We start from the raw sequence: 19,541 nt of genomic DNA, 5'->3' as shown, positions 1-19,541 counted from the left end.
ACCCTTTGATAGCCCCAGATGTTAACCCTTCCTGCTCAGTGTCATTAGTACAGTGTCAGTGCTTTTTATTAGTACTGATCACTGTATTAGTGTCACTGGGGATGTTATTGACAGCCAGTTCCCCCCCCAGTGTCAGAATGCCCTTCGCAGTCCTGTTGTCCAGCTATAAGTCGCTGATCGCCGCGATTACTAGTATAAAAGAAAAAAAAATTCCAGTATATACTGTATCCCAGTATTTGTAAACACTATAACTTTAACGTAAACCAATTAATTTACACATATTGGGATTTTTTTTTTTTTTTTTTTTTAGCAAAGACATGTCGCAGAATACATTTTGGCCTAAATTTATGACGAAATTAGATTTTTAAAATTTTTTTACTAGACATGTTTAATAGCAAAAAGTCAAAAATATTGTTTTTTCTTCTCAAAATTGTCGCTTTTTTTTATAGCGCAAAAAAAAAAACCGCACAGGCGATCAAATACCACCCAAAGAAAGCTCTATTCATGTGCAAAAAAAGGATGTAAATTTCATTTGGGTGCAGTGTTTCAAGACCGCGCAATTGTCAGTTAAAGTAACACAGTGCCGTAGCACAAAAAATGGCCTGGTCAGGAAGGGGGGTAAATCCTCTGGAGGGCAAGTAGTTAATGCTGTTTCATGAGGTATTTACCAAACATTTTTGCTTTTTGAGGTAAATACCTATAAGGTGATAGTGAATTGACATCGACAAGTAAATGAAAAAATGTAAAAAAAAACTAAAAAATGTTTAAAACAAGTAAATATGATATACTTTCCTATCTTTTACTAATGCTAGCAGCAAAAGGATTAAAAATTGTCAATGTTGATTGAGAAGTGAATTCCCGGTTTAAAGAGCTGAGTAGCTCAAGCTGCAGTGTAAACACACAAGTGAATAAGTCAGAACAGTGACTCCTCTGTGCCTCCTCCAGTTAGGCACAAAGTTTACATCAGAGCGAGCAAGCCTGAAGGTAAATAATATTTCTGTGCTCTCCTTGCTCTATGAGTCCTGGGTTATGGACACTCCCTGTATTGTATGTTTCTAAATTTTAAAAGTTTTCAAACTTCATAAGCTTTAAAAAATTAAATTGAGCCAAAACCATTAACATTTCTCTATCAGATATAGTTTACCTATTTAGATAAAAGGTTCAATGCCTGTATAATACTTTGGTCTGCTATTTGAACTGTAAGCAATAATATGTCTTCCCTCTGCAGGCGAGGCCAGCCCCACGAGACGGGAGGCAGTTAAGAAGAAGACTGCAGAGTATCTGATGCGTGCTGAAACTATTTCCAGCTTGTGTCTTAAACCCACCTTGGAAGAAAAACTAAGCGCGGTGAGTTAAATTCCTGTTACTTAATTGAATTTTTGAATGGGAAGGCATTCCTTTTGAAGAAACCCTTTCTGATCAAACTAAGCATATGATGAATAAAAATCAGAGGGTCAGCTGTAGTGAAAAAAAACATTTCAAAAGGATCAGCAAATCCAAGGATATAGGCATACCTTACGTTTTCCTATTGGTCAGTAAAGCTGCCCAAAGTTGAATGTAAAGCCTAAACGCTTGTATTTATTTTCTTTTTAAATGGGTACACTGGGCACTCCTCCTTCAATTAGACTAGCCCCTCCCCCTTTCTTTCTTGCATAGAGGCCCTTCTTTGAGTTTCTCTTTCTATTGACTGTATAGTGGCAAGGTCCTCGAATGGGTGCAGTGCAGTGATTATTTCATTAAGAGACAACCAGTCTCCTGCAGCACTGGATCCACTGGTTGTGACTTCTGGAAATGGCACCTGTGGGCAACCTAAACAAGTAAAGCAGCCCATAGATGGTTAGATTTTCTTTCCTTCCACCCCATCGATTCCTTCATCCACACAGTTAATGCTGATGGGGGAATCCCTCCCGCAGTGCTATTGCATTCTACCTGCGGGGGAGCCTTCCTGGCTGGAAGAACACGATTACTTCTAGCAGCTACAGTGGGGAAAATTAAATATTTGATCCCCTGCAGATTTTGTAAGTTTGCCCACTTACAGAAAAATGAAGGGTTTATAATTTTTATCATAGGTGTGTTTTAAATGATAGAGCCAGAATATTAACCAAAAATCCAGAAAAAACACAAGAAACAAATGTTATAAATTGAGTTGCAGTTCAGTGAGTAGAATAAAATTTAATCCCCAAACAAAACGTGACTTGGTACTTGGTGGAGTAACTCTTGTTGGCAAGCACAGAGTTAAGTTATTTCTTGTAGTTGGTTACCAGGTTTGCACACATCTCAGGAGGGATTTTGGTCCACTCTACTTTGCAGATCTTCTCTAAATCCTTAAGGTTTTTTGGCTGTCCCTTGCAACTCAAACTTTCAGCTCCCTCCATAAATTTTGTATAGGATTAAGGTCTGGAGACTGGCTAGGCCACTCGATGACCTTAATGTGCCGCTTCTTGAGCCACTTCTTTGTTGCCTTGCTGGTATGTTTTGGGTCATTGTCATGCTGGAAGACCCATCCATGACCCATCTTCAGTGTTCTGGCTGAGGGAAAAAGGTTCTCATTCAAGATTTTACAATACACAATTCCGTCTATTGGCCCCTCAATGCGGCAAAGTCGGCCTGTACCTTTAGTCGAGAAACAGCCCCAAAGCATAATGTTTCCACCTCCGTGCTTGACTGTAGGGATGGTGTTCTTAGGGTCATAGTCAGCATTTTTCTTTCTCCAAACATGGCGAGTCGAGTTAATGCCAAAGAGCTCAATTTTGGTCTCGTGTGACCACAGCACTTTCTCCAAATTCTTCTCTGAATCATTTAGATGGTCATTGGCAAACTTCAGACAGCCCTGTACATGTGCCTTCTTGAGGAGGGAGACTATTCACAAGCTCTTCCCGTGTAGGTCTGGACTGATCCCTCACTTTTCTCATGATCATCCTTATCCCATGAGGCAAAATCTTGCATGGAGCTCCAGACCAAGGGCGATTGATGGTTATTTTGTAATTCTTCCATTTGTGAATAATCACTCCAACAGTTGTCTCCTTCTCACCAAGATTCTTTTTGATGGTCTTGTAGCCCATTCCAGCCATGTGCAGGTCTACAATCTTGTCCCTGACATCCTTTGACAACTCTTTGGTCTTGCCCATAGTGGTGCCCAAGAAAGAGATTCTGTGGACAGGTGTCTTTTATACACATAAGAAGTTGTCATTAGGGGCACCTCCTTAAATTGACAGGACTAATCTGTGTAACACATGAGCACATAGCCAGTTTGTGGGAGCCAGAATTATTGTTGTTTGGTAGGGGATCAAATACTTATTTTACTCACTGACCTGCAGCTCAATTTATAACATTTGTATCATGTTTTTTTCTGGATTTTTGGTTGATATTCTGTCTCTATCATTTAAAATACACCTATGATAAAAATTATAGACTCTTTATTTCTTTGTAAGTGGGCAAACTTACAAAATCTACAGGAGATCAATTAATTATTTTCCCCACTGTATAGCCGCTAGCAATACTCGCATATAAAAAATCTGACAGGCTGGTTGTACCCAAGTCGATCGATTTTGCTGGCTCTCTTGTTCTCTCCACAACTGCCTCCTGTTCACTACAATGTGAAATCGCCTCCCATTGACTTCAATGTAAAATCGCCTCTCAATGACTTCAATGCAAATTCGGTCTGGAATGCACTGATTCGAACTTGCACAGGACCCTTTTCAGAATCACATTCAAAAAGCAGTGCCTGTGGATCTCATCTGTGTGAACCACCTCAATACACATATAATGTCTAGCCTGTCATGGAAATCTGTGTGTTTTGAAAATGCATCCAGAACTACATATGTGTGAATTGGGGCTTAAAGGTATTTATTTTAAAAAGAAGGGACAGGAGCACATCAGCAGAAGTAAAAACCGGCATTTGAGTTGTTACCTCCCCCTGACAGCCTACCTAAAGTCTACAGCTAAAGGGGGCTGTTCACATGCTGCAATGCTTTGCGGCAAATTTAACAAAGTATGTTATATTAATGTTATTATACAGTGTTTTATATAGCGCAAGCAGTTCGCTCAGCGCTGTACATTGCAATGGGAGACAGTACAATAACAATACAATGTGATACACGAGGGATTCGAGGGCCCTGCTCCTTGGAGCTTACAATCTAGGAGGGAGGGGATAATGGTACGGGAGGAATAGCTGTGGGGGATGGAGTGGTAGGAAGAGTGGAGGAGATTGGCAATTAGCTGAGGGCGGGGTAGGCTTCCCTGAAGAGTTGGGTTTTCAGGGTGCACCTAAAGGAGAGGAGAGTAGGTGATATTCTCATGGATTGGGGTAGGGAGTTCCAGAGGATGGGGAAAGCCCTGGAGAAGTCCTGGAGACAGGCATGGGAGAAGGAGACCAGGGAATTAGAGAGTAAGAGGTCTTGTGAGGAGCGGAGAGTACGTTTTGGGTGGTATTTGGATATCAGGTCGGTGATGTAGTTTGGAACAGTGTTATGGACAGCTTTGTATATAACAAAGTATGTTATATTGATAGGCAGCAACACCTTCCAAGCTCATCCATTCAGTATTCAATTCAAAAGCTTGGCTCGAGCTTGTGGCACACTAGCCACATTAAAATTTGTTGTTCCGCAAATAAAAGGAAACATTTAGGATAGGGCATAATCACCTCCTGAACGCATTACAGCAGCTCTTTAGCACTCTGAAAAGCAATCCACTACAGATCACTTTCCAGAAAAGAACGAGTGTTAACCTAGTCTTGAACAGTTGCAAGTAGAGCAAGTTTTCCCAATAAAAAAATCTGCGCTTACCTCCTGTTCTGTGATAATGCAAATATTTTGGATTTCCCATCACTTCCTGTACAGCAGACAAATAGGGTGCATCACCCCAGTGGAACACAGCAATAAAAACCTGACAAGGTTTCTAACCCTTTAACATACTATCCATAACAAAAAAAAAAAAAATGAAAAGATTTGGCTTTATGTATACTTTAAAGGTCTAAAAGAGCCGCTCAGTTGGCAGGTGGAGGCAAAGACATATTTTTAATATAATTTCAGCTGCCTTCTATCCTTAGATCTACTGATCATTTCAACATGCTGTTTTCACTGCAGGTTTCCTCTGCTCATACATTTTTCATCATATGCTCAGTTTGAGTTGCCCAGGTTAGTTAGAAGTTTACGTCAAATAAAAAGTGCACTTTTTTGTGATAAAAATGAATCATTACATTACTTACCAGAGACACTTAGGAAATGTTTTCCAGTTTTTTTCTGACAGTAGGCATCCTTGACAGCCATTTTGCATGTGTGTAGGCTAAGCAAGGGAAAACTTACATCTAAGGGAAAGCTGGAAATGCTCTCCTTCATGTTTATGGTTACTTGCATTGATTCATATAGAGTCATCATCTCCTATGATAGATCAGAGGGTGGGTAATGTATTGGGGGCAGCACCATGGCTTAGTGGTTAGAACGTCTGCCTTGCAGCACTGGAGTCCTTGGCTTGAGTTCTTATCAGGCCACTGCATGGAGTTTGCATCTCCTCCCTGTGCATGTGTAGGTTTCCTCTGGGGACCCACCGAGACATTCTGGTAGGTTAATTGGCTGCTGCCAAAAATAAGCCCTAGTATAATATTCTGTTCCCAGGATGGCTGCCTCACCATTTGCCCCAACAAGCAGAATAATTGCTTTAAAGAAGTTCACCTTTTTTTAACAAAAAATTAAATGCACATCTTTTTTGAAAGTAGAAATAGGCTTGTATTTTTTTTTTATTAGGAGCCTGTAAAGCATTGCACCCATGACCAGCAGATCTCGAATGCAATGCCAGGCTCCTGCAGACTGTCAGTGAAACTATCTGCCCATACCTTATACAGGCAGGCAGCTACTGAACAATAGGAAGGATCAATGTACTACCTAGAGTGCTCATCAGCACACTGGTAGTTCATTGAGAACTACAAGCCATCAGCGACAATGGCTGATGGTAGTTGTAGTTCTCCCTTTCACAAAAGTCTGTGAATGAGAGATGCAACCGTGTGGGTGGAGCTTTGCACAGACACGTTTTTTCAAAAATCGTGACCTTGGGTGTGGGAAGAAGATCGCTGGCTCATTGTCACAATGGGGAACTCGGGGGGGGGGGGGGTGGGGTGGGGGGGACACGCCTGCTTAGTTACACCCTACTAAAGGTGAACTTATCCTTTGAGTCACCAGAAAGAAAATATATATACAAATAGAACTTAATACATTTTGTTTCAAGGTGTATAATTATTATATAGGATCTCTATAGCGCCAACAGTTTGCGCAGACCTTTACAATATGAAGGTTGACAGTATAGTTGCATTATATGTCAAGGCAAGCTGGTTCAGAGGGCCCTGCTCTTGGGGGCTTACAATCTAATAGGGAGGGGCAAGTGGTATAAGAAGGGGATGATGAGGGGATGATTTGATGAAAAAAGAAATATTAATTTTTGGTAAAGATGGGGTAGGATTTCCTGAAGAGGTGGGATCAGAGTGGACAGAGTTGGACATATCCAGAAAGAATGGAGCAGGGAATTTCAGAGAATAGAAGACACTCTGGAGCCAAGCATGGGAGGAGAGGGTGAGTGAGCCAGAGAGCAGGGGTTCTTTGGAGAAGCAGAGAGGATGGTTTGGGCGATATGTAAAGACATTTATAGGATTCTACTTACGAGTAAGCTGTTTTCTCCAAATCCCCAAATGCAGCAAAATGGTAGCGACAAGGTCATTAATAAAAAAAAATTGTAAGCAAGTACAGCATTTTAAAACATATGTATAATACTTACTGCAACCACATAAGTGTCATAGGGAGCTTTTCCAAGTGCCATGCAGATGCTCAGATGATCCTCTATTCAAAGGGTGCAGCTCATTCAGAGAGCTCTGCAACAAACAATAAGGAAATGCTGCACAGGTATATGGGGAGTAAAGAGTGGCCTCAGCCCTGGCTCCTCCCTATGGCAACCCCACTGACGCGTTTCGCCAGTCATAGAGGTAAAACACCTGGAGCTGTCTGTGTGCGGAATTTCCTTACTGTTTATACGTATAATACTTACCCTTACAGGCACCAATAGTTCTAATCTTCGCTGTCTTGCAGAGCTAGAGCTGCACCTAGAATCTTCAATATAAGTGCTGTGGTTCCCCTGCCACTGCTTGTGGTGTAAGTTGGATGGAAGGCCACAGCAGGCAGCAAGACATTGCAGGTATCTGACACATTTGGATATACTGGATGCCAAAGATTTTAGTGGCTGCTTTAGCTCTGCAAGAGATTGATTATTGAAATCTGGAAAAGTTAGTAATGGCAGTTATTATACATTTCTTTTATATTGCTGTTTGTTTTACCTATTTTTTTCCACGATGAGGTCTCTTTAAAGTGGACCTGACCAGGCATGGTAGGTCAGTAATGTGGAAAAGATCAGCAGTGCCCCTACTGGCAATACTGAAGACTAATCATTTGACAGCTTGCCTTTTAATTTGGGCAGAGCCTACCTAATACAGGTCCTCTTTAAGCTAGAAAGGCTAGAGGTCAAAAGAAAGAAGCTGGAGGCACACATCGTAAAATCCAATATAATTGAAGCTCTTTTGTTTCAGACAAACAACATGAAGTCCTGCCTGAGACCTCTTCTGACAAGTTTAACCAAAACTGGGCTTAATTGTAGAGAACTCTTTGATTGTCTCTATGACTAAGCCCAGTTTTGGGTGAAATGCGTCAGTGGAGGCCTGATGTTCCTTGTCTGAATTTTATGGTGTTCCACCGGACTCTTTGTTTTGGTTTTATGCACACTTCCCCCTTCTTGGTTTTGGCAGGGCTTAGGACTGGTTGGCAAAGGCAAGAGATGGTAATCAAGCAAATGTACATCCCCTAGCCTTAACCCAGGAAAGGGCATTTTTTTTAGAACAGGTGTCTGTAGATTTGATTCTATTGCCAATTGTGCAATGCTTGAGAATAACAATTGACAGCACTGCTAACTCTCTGACCCCCTCCATAAATGAATATGAAAGTTAAATTCCAGACAACTTAATGACACAGAATAAATACATACTGTATATGGGAGCTGTTTACCTGCAGAAGGATTTGTTATTCTGTTAATCCAGTCCTGATATGTACAAAGCTCTGCAACACACAGCACAGCCCTGTCTGACAGAAGAGACCTGACTTTTCCTCAGCTACAGTTATGTAATCCTTTCAGCTGCTGTCCCTTATTCAGACTGTGAATGGACAGTGAAAGGAGAAGCAGCAGCATCATAAGCGTATGCCAATATGCTCGCTTGTCCTATCAGCACGTTCCTTGTTAGCAATGGAGAACTGCAGCACAAGTCATTGGCTTCTTATGTTGCATCTCCCTCTACCAGTCTAAGCTCTGCTGTACTGGGACTGCAAGAGGCTCAAAAAAGTCAAATCCAAATACTTGCACTGCTTGCATATTAAAGAATACATTTACTGTTGTATCAATGAATACAAAGCTGAAATAATTGTTTGCCTAGAGAGCGGTCCACATTTGCCCGCACAGTCCAGCACACTTTGACGTCTATACACAGCATACCTTTCCTGAATTCTGTGGAATCTGTCACAGGCCATGCATATGGAGAGTCTCCTTTACTCTAGGTTCATACCTAAGCATTTTTTGCAGCGTTTTTCAGAAACGCAGTATAGTCCATTTAACATGATTTCCTATGGGACATGTTCGCATCTCCGTGTTTTCACCCGGTGCATTTTTTGGAAAGGGTCAGGGACTTTTTTTTAACACAGAACGTTGATTTTTTGGTTCTATAGACTTCAATGGGAACGCTGCAGAAAAGCATGTATTGCATTTTTGCTGCATTTTGCATTTAAAATCTGCCTAGCAACAAGAAAAATGAAAAAAAAACAAACAAACCGCGAAGCGCATAAAAAACATGTCAAAACGCAACGCAAAGCGCAATGCAGAAACGCCTCTAACACAACCTGCATAGGTGTGAACCTAGCCATAGACATGCATGCTTCTTTGCATAGCTATCGGTCAGCAGGTATGAGCAGGATGCACACACATCTATGTGGATGCTGAGGATGCCTTCTGTATAATAGAGGAAAACATTTCACATTTGTCTCATCTCCCTTTCTGCCTGGTGGCGGGTACATTGTAATCTGCCAGCACCCATAGAGAAGGTCTCAGTCTCAGACGGCAGGTGCACACATGACCTTTGCTGGTCTCGTCCTCAGGTAACTCACCTGTTGGACTATGCCACTGTTTTATGTACTTCCCCCAAAGCTGATGTGTTTGTGTCGGCTGAAGTTCTCTGTTAATGGAGAATGATTGTTGACCCAGACACCATAAACTACAGCTCTGATCATGTACATTACGCAGTTTAGTCACTCATTACATGCGCTGAGAGCTCTAATTTTATGTTTGACTTCTAAACCTGTTGGGTGTTTTTAACATTGTGCTCTACTTTTGTGTGGTTTGATTTTACATCTTCTCTCCCGCACGGGTTGTGAATTGTTTTTTCCATTGGTTTCATTTTTTTTTACTGCTGCACCTGTGCATTATCTCACTTGTGTATGAAATATGTCCAGGGTACAATCGGCACAGACAGGAGCTGAAAACTTTTTACAGTCCTGTCATCATTGCAGGGCAAGACACAACTAGGAACAAGGGCTTCCTAGGTAATGTGTGAATATACCTTCTCCAAAGAAGAAAGGTCTTCTGGGTAAGAGCCTTTTTCAATGGTAGGCCTGTAGGTGAATGCCCCAAAGTTCGTTAAAGAACGCCAGGCAAAATTCCTATTTTCCCATGCCCTGTGCCCGCACTACATGGCTTAACTGCTCATTTTGTCTAGGGGATTGTCAGCAGAGATATACTTATCTAATCCTCCAAGTGCAAGGCTGGTCCCCACTGCTCCTGCTCCCCCCCCCCCATGCTAGAGGCTGCAGGATCCTGGCATTGCATCTGTGCAGATGTGAAAAAAAAGCGCTGTTTAAAGTAAACTTGTGTCTTGCCCCTTCAGGGTGTTTTCCTTGCTGATCCTTTTACCTCTGGGTACCAAAGGAAATACCTGGTGCTTCTGGGTATGAAGAAGCATGTGACTTTCTATATGTGACAGCGCTGGGTCAATCAGCTCTGTATCATGGTGATCCATAGCTCCATGTAGACCACATCTCTGACCACTTTCTTCACAAAGCTCTCCTTTGCACCAATTGGCTGAATGGAGTGGCGAAGAAGCAAATGAAAGGTATGTGGTATACGATGGGAAAGCCTAAACCTAAGTTGAAGTGAACCTCTAGCTTTGCTCTGTGTGGCCTAAGCACATGTTCATTTTAAAGCAGTTATAAATCTAAAAAATATATCTGGTGTAAGTACCTGATTATTTATTTATTTGAGCTTCCTGCAATCCTCTGCACAGCGACACTTTGAGATGGCATAGACTGGAAGAGGGAGGACCAACATTGTCAGGCTTTGACAAAGCACCCAGAAGTGGTTCAGACAAAGCGCTGGAGAGTACTGAACTGGCCAACAATGAGTCCAGATCTCAGTCCCATAGAGCACCTGTGGAGAGATCTCAAAACAGCAGTTGGGAAAAGGAACCTTTCCAATCTGAGAGACCTGGAGCAGTTGGCGAAAGAAGAGTGGTCCAAAATTCCAGTAGAGAGGTGTAAGAAACTCATTGATGGTTACAGGAAGCAATTAATTTCAGTTATTTTTTCAAAGGGGTGTGCTACCAAATATTAAATTGAGGGTGCCAATAATTTTGTCCAGTCCATATTTGGGGCTTTGTGTGGAATGTGTCAAAATTGGCTTTTTGTTTCTCCACTTTTTCGTATCATACCAATACAAACAAGAACACATGAGAATGCCTTAACATTTGTAATTGAAACAATTTTGTCCATGACTGTATATTATTTTATTTATTATATATATATGTATGTGTATGTGTATGTATGCATGTGTACACACACACACACACTACTGTGTGAAAGTTGTAGGCAGTTGTGAAGAAAAGCTGTAACGTAAGATTGCTTTCAAAAATATATATATTTTTATAAATTTACAAAATGCAAAGTGAGGGAACAGAAGTAAATTCCAATTCAAATAAATTTGCAAGCTCTTTTGAAGAAGCACAAAGAAATTGGCAACATTGAGGACTGTAGACACAGTGGTCGGTCAAGGAAACTTAATGCAGCAGATGAAAGACACATCATGCTTACTTTCCTTCAGAAGATGTCCAGCAGTTCTATCAGCACAGAACTGGCAGAAACCAGCGGGACCCAGGTACACTCATCTACTGTTCGGAAAAGTCTGGCCAGAAGTAGTCTTCATGGAAGAATTGCAGTCAGAAAGCCATACCACAACGTGGGAACAAGGCTAAGCGACTCAACTCTGCACTAAAACATAGGAACTGGGGTGCAGAAAAATGGCAACAGGTGCTCTTTACTGTTGAGTCAATATTTGAAATGTTTGGCTGTAGCAGGAGGCAGTTTGTTGGTGAAGGACTGGAAAATGGTACAATAATGAATGTCTGCAGGCAACAGTGAAGCAAGAGATTTGGTCAGGATCAATGGTGTCCTCAATGCTGAGAAATACAAGCTTCTGATAACCTACGGAAGTGGGAGCGGGTATCTGTGAAAATCATGTACATGCTCCACAAAGGTGCCAGTTCTTAATAGGGAGTGGGGGATGAGTCCTTACAGCAGAACTTCCCCTTTTTGGGTGGAGCTCCGCTTTAAGAACCATCTTCGGTGTAAAGAAGAACAAAGAGTCCTGGAAGTGGTCGTTTGGCTCCCACAGAGCCCTGATCTCAACATCATGGAGTCTGTCTGGGATGAAGAGACAGAAAGATTTGAGTCGGCCTACGTCCACAGAAGATGCTTGGAACAACCTACTTGCCGATTTGCTTAAAAAACTGTGTGCAAGTGTACCTAGAAGAATTGATGCTGTTTTGGAGGCAAAGAGTGATCACACCAAATATTGATTAGATCTGGATTCCTCTTCTGTTCATTTACTTCCCATTTTATTAATCGTTAAAAATAAACCATTATCACTGCTGTTTCTGAAAGTGTTCTTCATTTACAGCATTTTTTCACAACTGCTGAAAATTTTGGCACAGTACTGTATGTGTATGTATATAAAGTGTGTGTATGTGTATATATATGTATGTATATATATATATATATATATATATATATATATATATATATATGTGTGTGTGTGTATATATATATGTATATGTGTGTGTGTGTGTGTGTGTGTGTGTGTGTATATATATATATATATATATATATATATATATATATATATATATATATATACATATACACATACATATTCCACATATATATATATATACTGTGTGTGTGTATATATATATATATATATATATAATCACACATATAAATATATATATTTTTTTTCTCAACTTTGTATCAGCTTTAACTCTGCAAGCAGAAATTGCTCATAGGAGCTTACACTCGAATCTCCCTGAATCTTCTTTGCTTCTCTTGTTATTGCAGCTTTATCCCACCATGCATTTTCACAGAGAGCCACTTTAACGAACATCAGCCTTTTTGATTTTTTTTTTTTTCCCATCATTTCAGATGCAACTTTCTTTATGATATTGTTTTTCTCTATTCCACCCTCCATTCTCTTAATTTATTTACTCGCAACTTCATAATTAGAGAGAGCCACATAAAACGTCATCTTTCATCTCTGCTCTGTGATTTATGATAAATTTAGTTTCCTTCGGCCTGGCATTTGCTTCAGCAGGCGGCCTTCCTTCAAGTACCACACTGATTGATGTCTTATCTTTGATATGTTCCATTAGCCTCCAGGAGCTGAGAGTTCAAGGCCCTCTTGGAACCTGAGGAGCCCTGCCGAGGAACTGAAGGCCTTCAGAGTCCTTGGGGTGATTGACAAGGTAATTCTTCAACATCTCTTGGAGAGTTCAGTCATAAATCGACCGCATGCTGACATAGTGTCTTTGAAGCCTGGGATCTTAAGGATATGAAACAAAAGGGGAAAATGACTCAAATGCATCTGCACTTTTAAAATAACAAAAGCAACGGAAGGGGAAAAAAAGGCATGCTTTATGTAAGCAATTCATGTAAGCTTGTGCAAAAACCTATCTGAGATAGGGGGCAGAGTATGTTTCTCTTGTTCTACAATGTGGTGTCGGTTACAAAGAAAGAGTCCCCTTATGTAGAGAAAGACTTGGTTTTTTTGCTAATTGAGGGTCAGCCTTGGGTTGAAAGGAACTGGTAATGTTTACATGCTGGTAAACAAAATGATTTCATGTAAAAGACAATAAAAGCTTAACTCCAGGCAAATGGTTAAATACACATTTAAAATACATATACACAAAATGGTTTCCTGCATAATGACTTTTAATGATGTCCAGACAATCCAAAACCTTACTTTTCTATACTGCAATTAAGCAATGTAGCTTTGTCACCTCCCTGCCCAAGCCTGTGATTGGACAATGACGGGGCAGCGGGTGATGTGTTAACCACTCTTTTCTCTACTCCTGTCAACAAGTTTTCCTTACCTATACAAGTCTTTGGGAATGTGAATCTACTTAATGTAGGATTGCAAGTCAGAATGAGGTCAGCTGCAGGTCAAATGCACTTGTCAATGAATTCTGAATAGTCTAAGAAACATGTCAAACTGGTGTCACCATCACAAGCTCAACACCCATCAACCCTTAAAGTGGTTGTAAATCTCAGACATGACATATGAACAAAGCATACCCTTCTGTAGTGTGTACTTGTCTCAATTAAGAGCACTAAGTGTTATTGCTGTCTGCTGCTTCATTCCTCTGCTATCAGCATGAATCACTTCTGACAAGTTTTCCTGACACCAAGAGAAAAATGAGGAGGGATCTCGAGCAGATTGACACCCTCATCTCCATTCCTGTGAGCTGTGTGGGGGTGGGTGTCCATTCTCTCCAATCAGCTCTCAGAGCTCTCCTCACTGAGCTCTACAGAGTGTAATTTCAGCTCTCCATACCCTTTTTTTGACAGCTGTACAAGCTTTATAAAATCAGCACTTTCAGAGGATAGAAGAGAATACAGCAGATAGACAGGTACAACTTATGTAGGAGGATTTGTTTCATCTGTGTGTATCACCTGAGGCCATTCACTTCACTAGGTTTATGTAAGGGTTCACAACCACTTTAATAATATTTTTTTTGAATATTTTTGTATTTTCCGTTTTTCCCAACTCAAAGAGATAATTGGTGATGGGGAGAAGAGCTCCAGCAAACAGCCTATGATTGAAAGCCACAGCTGTTTATGTTCTCTGTGTACTATGAGGAGGAGATGGGGGGTGTCCCTTCCCTCCAATCAGGGGTCAGAGCTTTCCTCACTGAGCTCTGCAGTGCAAGACATCAGATCCCAACCAACTGCTTTTTAGTGCTGAGAGATGCTGTCTCAAATGTATGTTTTAGAAGGCTGTAGAGGAGAGAGGGCCGCAGATAAAAAGGTACAACTTATGTAGGAAGATTTATTTAATCTCTGTGTGTATCACCTGGGGCCATTCACTTCACTAGGTATATGTAAGGGTTTACAACCACTTTAATAATATTTTTGTTTGAATATTTTTTTATTTTACATTTTCCCAACTCGAAGAGATAATTGGTGATGGGGATAAGAGCTCCAGCAAACAGCCTATGATTGAAAGCCACAGCTGTTTATGTTCTCTGTGTACTATGAGGAGGAGATGGGGGGTGTCCCTTCCCTCCAATCAGGGGTCAGAGCTCTCCTCACTGAGCTCTGCAGTGCAAGACATCAGATCCCCACCAACTGCTTTTTAGCGCTGAGAGATGCTGTCTCAAACATAGGGCTCTATACTGTGTGTAACTGATACAGTTTATACAGCCCTCACAGTAGCCATATGTAGTAGTAAAAGAAATAGTTTGTTTGGGCCAACTTGACCCAAACTATGTAAATTGATAGTAGAGCTGGAGTTGGGCTTAAAATGTTGCAGTGGGTGGGCAGACTAATCTTCGCTATCTCTTCTGGTATCTGCTCCTTTGGTTATGCTGGATTTCTGGTCCCATCTTGGGTGTCATGCCCCTACATTCACTACAGGACACAGTAGCAACATGGTGGGAAGAAGCACTATGCCCAACGGGTTACTTGGTATCTGCATGCCCAGAAGTGACAAATACTGGTGGCTCCTGTAGCTCTTTCAAAGAGCAAAGATTTGACTTCCTTCCTGCCAGATAGGTAAATGTTACACTTCCTTTTATAACAGCTGTTTGCATTTTCATTATTTTTTGGGAATGACTGAGATACTTTAAAGCAGCTGTTCTCAACCTTTCGAAGAGTAAGGGCCACTTTGATTTGGTTACCGGTTGTAGGGCATAATAAACTATGGACTTTTACCACCCCCCAAACCACAAATGTTAACAAGCCCTTACTGCCCTGAGCCCCCTATAAGGCTGTTTTTACACTGATTCGCTGCTGTTTACTGCACTGAGCTATAGACTTCTATTACATCTGTGATGTGGTGCACTGCATCAAACCCGCAGGATATAATAGACATCTATGGCTCAGTGCAGGTAACCCACAGGAAAGCTGCAGGTGCACAGTGGTGCACCTGCAGATCAATGTGAAAGAAGCCCATGGCTCATAAATGCTCATTGCTAAACTGATATTTAATAAACTGACCTTTTACCTTTCACTTTCTGCTGGCATCACTGGCTGTTGGAAAGGTTCCTGTCCCAGAGTGGAGTGATACCAAATGCACTTTGCCTGGAAAAAGAGGCGGTGTTATGGAGGACACATCGGTTTCTGCAGCTCCTGCTTCTTCCACAGCCACTTGCTTCCTCCAGCGCTGGCTCTCTCCACGCTGATGCTCTGGGATGGTGGGTTGGGAACCAGTGATCTGGCCTTGCCGACCTGCCATCCCAGAGCATGAGATCATGGGCCATCATGGGCTCCGCAGGCCACTGGTTGAGCACCCCTGCTTTAAGGCTAAACTAAGCCCAAGAACAAAAATGTAGGTGTCTGCATTAGCTTTTTTTAGGCTAATAACTTTTCAGCAAGTACAGAAAAAAACATTTGATTTTGCCAGAAATGCAGTGTTCCAGTAAACTGACCTGGAAGCAAGAAACAGCTGTAATCGTATTTGGGTAAACTACTAATTCCATCATCCCTCTTGTAACTAGGATGAACATACCTGTTTGTAGTCCAGCCTGGTGGCAACCATGGACCTGGGATGATGAAAAATTAGTGATCTGCATTGCATTATATAGAGTTCTACATTTGCTCTGTCAGAAACTTGTTAGTTACCCATTCCCCAGCACACCTTGAATCATCAAATGCCATCCAAAACTTTTGTTGCAGAAAGTTCACATCACAAAGGACCAAGTGCAACATTTCGGAGCCACACAGGACCCATTCATCGGTCATGTGATAAAGTACATACAGTAATGTATAGAATGAATCTGCGCAGTGGTGGTGAGCTGCTGCTGACACCTTCCACACCCTATCAAAAGAGCGTGTGAATGAATGGAAATAAATATATATCACTACTTCTACTCTTAAAAGTATTGTGTAAATGTCAAAAAACTAGTGAGTGCCTCCCCGACTAGTAAATAATATTCTTAAGTGCTAACAAGTGCTCCTGGTGTGCAAACTTCCTATCTCTATGGGAAAAAAATCAGTGCATACTACAGAACACCTACTCCTTAGTGTGAGCAAGGGGAGGTGTGTACAGAAATAACAGTACAACCAAACAACTGGTGAGTGAAATGTGCTGAGCTATAAAGCCCTTCTCTATGGAAGATACAGTTGTGGCCAAAATTATTCAACCCCCACTGAAATTGAGTGTTTTGGCCAGTTTGACATTGCTTTTGATCATTCAGTCATCTTGCTTACATTTACATTAAAGAGGCACTTGTAGGTCAGACAAATATAACATAACAGTTATAATGAAATAACCACAAATGTCTTTTCTGTGCTCACAGCATTATCAGTTTTATTCAACCCCCAAGTGACATTCAATCTTAGTACTTAGTACAGCATCCTTTTACAGTTATAACAGCTTTTAAACGTGAAGCATAGCTTGACACAAGTGTCTTGCAGCGATCTACGGGTATCTTCGCCCATTCTTCATGGGCAAAGGCCTCCAGTTCAGTCACATTCTTAGGCTTGCGCACTGCAACTGCTTTCTTTAAGTCCCACCAGAGGTTCTCAATCGGATTTAAGTCTGGTGACTGCGATGGCCACTCCAAAATGTTCCAGCCTTTCCTCTGCAACCATGCTCTAGTGGACTTGGAGGTATGCTTGGGATCATTGTCCTGTTGAAAGGTCCAACGTCTCCCAAGCCTCAGGTGTGTGACGGACTGCATCACGTTTCCATCCAATATCTCCTGGTACTGAAGAGAATTCATGGTACCTTGCACACGCTGAAGCTTCCCTGTACCTGCAGAAGCAAAACAGCCCCAAAGCATGATTGACCCTCCACCATGCTTCACAGTAGGCAAGGTGTTCTTTTCATCATAGGCCTTGTTCTTCCTCCTCCAAACATAGCGTTGATCCATGGGCCCAAACAGTTCTAATTTTGTTTCATCAGTCCACAGAACACTATCCCACAACTTTTGTGGTTTGTCCACATGGCTTTTGGCATACTGCAGTCGACTCTTCTTATTCTTTGGAGACAGCAAGGGGGTACGCCTGGGAGTTCTGGCACGGAGGCCTTCATTACGCAGTGTGCGTCTTATTGTCTGGGCTGAAACTTCTGTACCCACATCTGACAAATCTTTTCTCAGTTCCTCAGCAGTCACACGGGGACTTCTCTCCACTCTACGCTTCAGGTAGCGCACAGCAGTCGAAGTCAGCATCTTCTTTCTGCCACGACCAGGTAGCGTTTCAACAGTGCCCTTTGCCTTGAATTTGCGAATGATGCTTCCTAAGGTGTCTCTTGGTATGTTTAACATCTTTGCAATCTTCTTATAGCCATTGCCCTTCCTGTGAAGAGAAATCACCTCTTCTCTTGTCTTCCTGGACCATTCTCTTGCCTTCACCATGTTTGTAACCACACCAGTAAATGTCTAGAAGGAGCTGAGTATCACAGTCATTTTAAAGCTGCCTAATTGGTGCTTATTATGCTTGATTGCTGCTCGGTGACATCCACAGGTGTTTTCAATACCTGATGGAAAGCACCTGTATGAACCTCTGTTCTTCAGAGTGGTAGTCTTTAAGGGGTTGAATAATTGTGGCAATGAAGAAACCACATAAGAACCATTTACTACTGTATTACATAAACAATTGATGTCATTTTAGTTGCATTTGGGTAGTTACAACGTCCTTGTAGGATTTGATTCTGAATACAATTCCAAATGTACACTATAGTCCCTAAACCCCTTTACAGCATTGGGGGTTGAATAATTTTGGCCACAACTGTAAATATTGCACTAGTGCTACAATACACCTTCCCCTTCAATAGTGTATGTATAGCAATACAATATTGAATTCAATTGTGAATCTCAACAAAGCTATATATATACAGTGGGGATCAAAAGTTTGGGCACCCCAGCTAAAAATTTGTATTAATGTGCATAAAGAAGCCAAGGAAAGATGGAAAAATCTCCAAAAGGCATCAAATTACAGATTAGACATTCTTATAATATGTCAACAAAAGTTAATTTTATTTCCATCATTTACACTTTCAAAATAACAGAAAACAAAAAAATGGCGTCTGCAAAAGTTTGGGCACCCTGCAGAGTTAATATCTTGTACTGCCCCCTATGGCAAGTATCACAGCTTGTAAACGCTTTTTGTAGCCAGCCAAGAGTCTTTCAATTCTTGTTTGAGGTATCTTTGCCCATTCTTCCTTACAAAAGTCTTCCAGTTTTTTGAGATTTCTGGGCTGTCTGTCAAGCACTGCTCTTTTAAGGTCTATCCATAGATTTTCAATGATGTTGAGGTCAGGAGATTGTGAAGGCCATGGCAAAACCTTCAGTTTACGCCTCTTGATGTAATCCCCCGTGGATTTCGAGGTGTGTTTTAGGATCATTATCCATTTGTAGAAGCCATCCTCTCTTTAACTTCAGCTTTTTCACAGATGGCATCAAGTTACCATCCAAAATTTGCTGAAATTTTATTGAATCCATTTTTCCTTCTACTCATGAGATGTTCCCTGTGCCACTGGCTGCAACACAACCCCAAAGCATGATTGATCCAACCCCATGCTTAACAGTTGGACAGAGGTTCTTTTCATTAAATTCTGTGCCCCTTCTTCTCCAAACGTACCTTTGCTCATTTTGGCCAAAAGTTCAATTTTAATCTCATCAGTGCACAGAACTTGTTTCCAAAATGCATCAGGCTTGTCTATATGTTCATTTGCAAAGTTCAAACGATGATTTTTGTGGTGAGGATGTAGAAGAGGTTTTCTTCTGATGACTCTTCCATGAAGACCATATTTGTACAAGTATCTCTTTATAGTGGAATAGTGTACCACAACTCCAGTGTCTGCCAGATCTTTCTGGAGGGATCGTGCAGTCAAACGTGGGTTTTGAATAGTTTTTCTCACAATCCTGCGAGCTGTTCTGTCTGATATTTTTCTTGGTCTTCCAGATGTTGCTTTAACTT

General features: G+C 41.3%; 1 protein-coding gene across 2 annotated transcripts in view; it reads left to right on the top strand.

Moving 5' to 3' along the window:
• Window positions 1-19,541, top strand: part of RPS6KC1 (ribosomal protein S6 kinase C1) — a 227,383-nt gene that overhangs the window by 85,881 nt on the left and 121,961 nt on the right. For both annotated transcript variants that reach the window (XM_089677776.1, XM_089677777.1), the window contains exons 8-9: window positions 1,229-1,347; window positions 12,770-12,862. In XM_089677776.1, coding sequence (XP_089533902.1) covers window positions 1,229-1,347; window positions 12,770-12,862 — 212 coding nt within the window. The remainder of the gene's footprint in view (window positions 1-1,228; window positions 1,348-12,769; window positions 12,863-19,541) is intronic.

Source organism: Staurois parvus, unplaced genomic scaffold (genome assembly GCF_062004578.1).
Source record: "Staurois parvus isolate SC_StPar_1 unplaced genomic scaffold, SC_StPar_1.0 ptg000192l, whole genome shotgun sequence".
Lineage (NCBI taxonomy): Eukaryota > Metazoa > Chordata > Amphibia > Anura > Ranidae > Staurois > Staurois parvus.
Note: the sequence above shows the minus strand (reverse complement) of the source record. Positions and strands in the feature narration are given on the sequence as shown.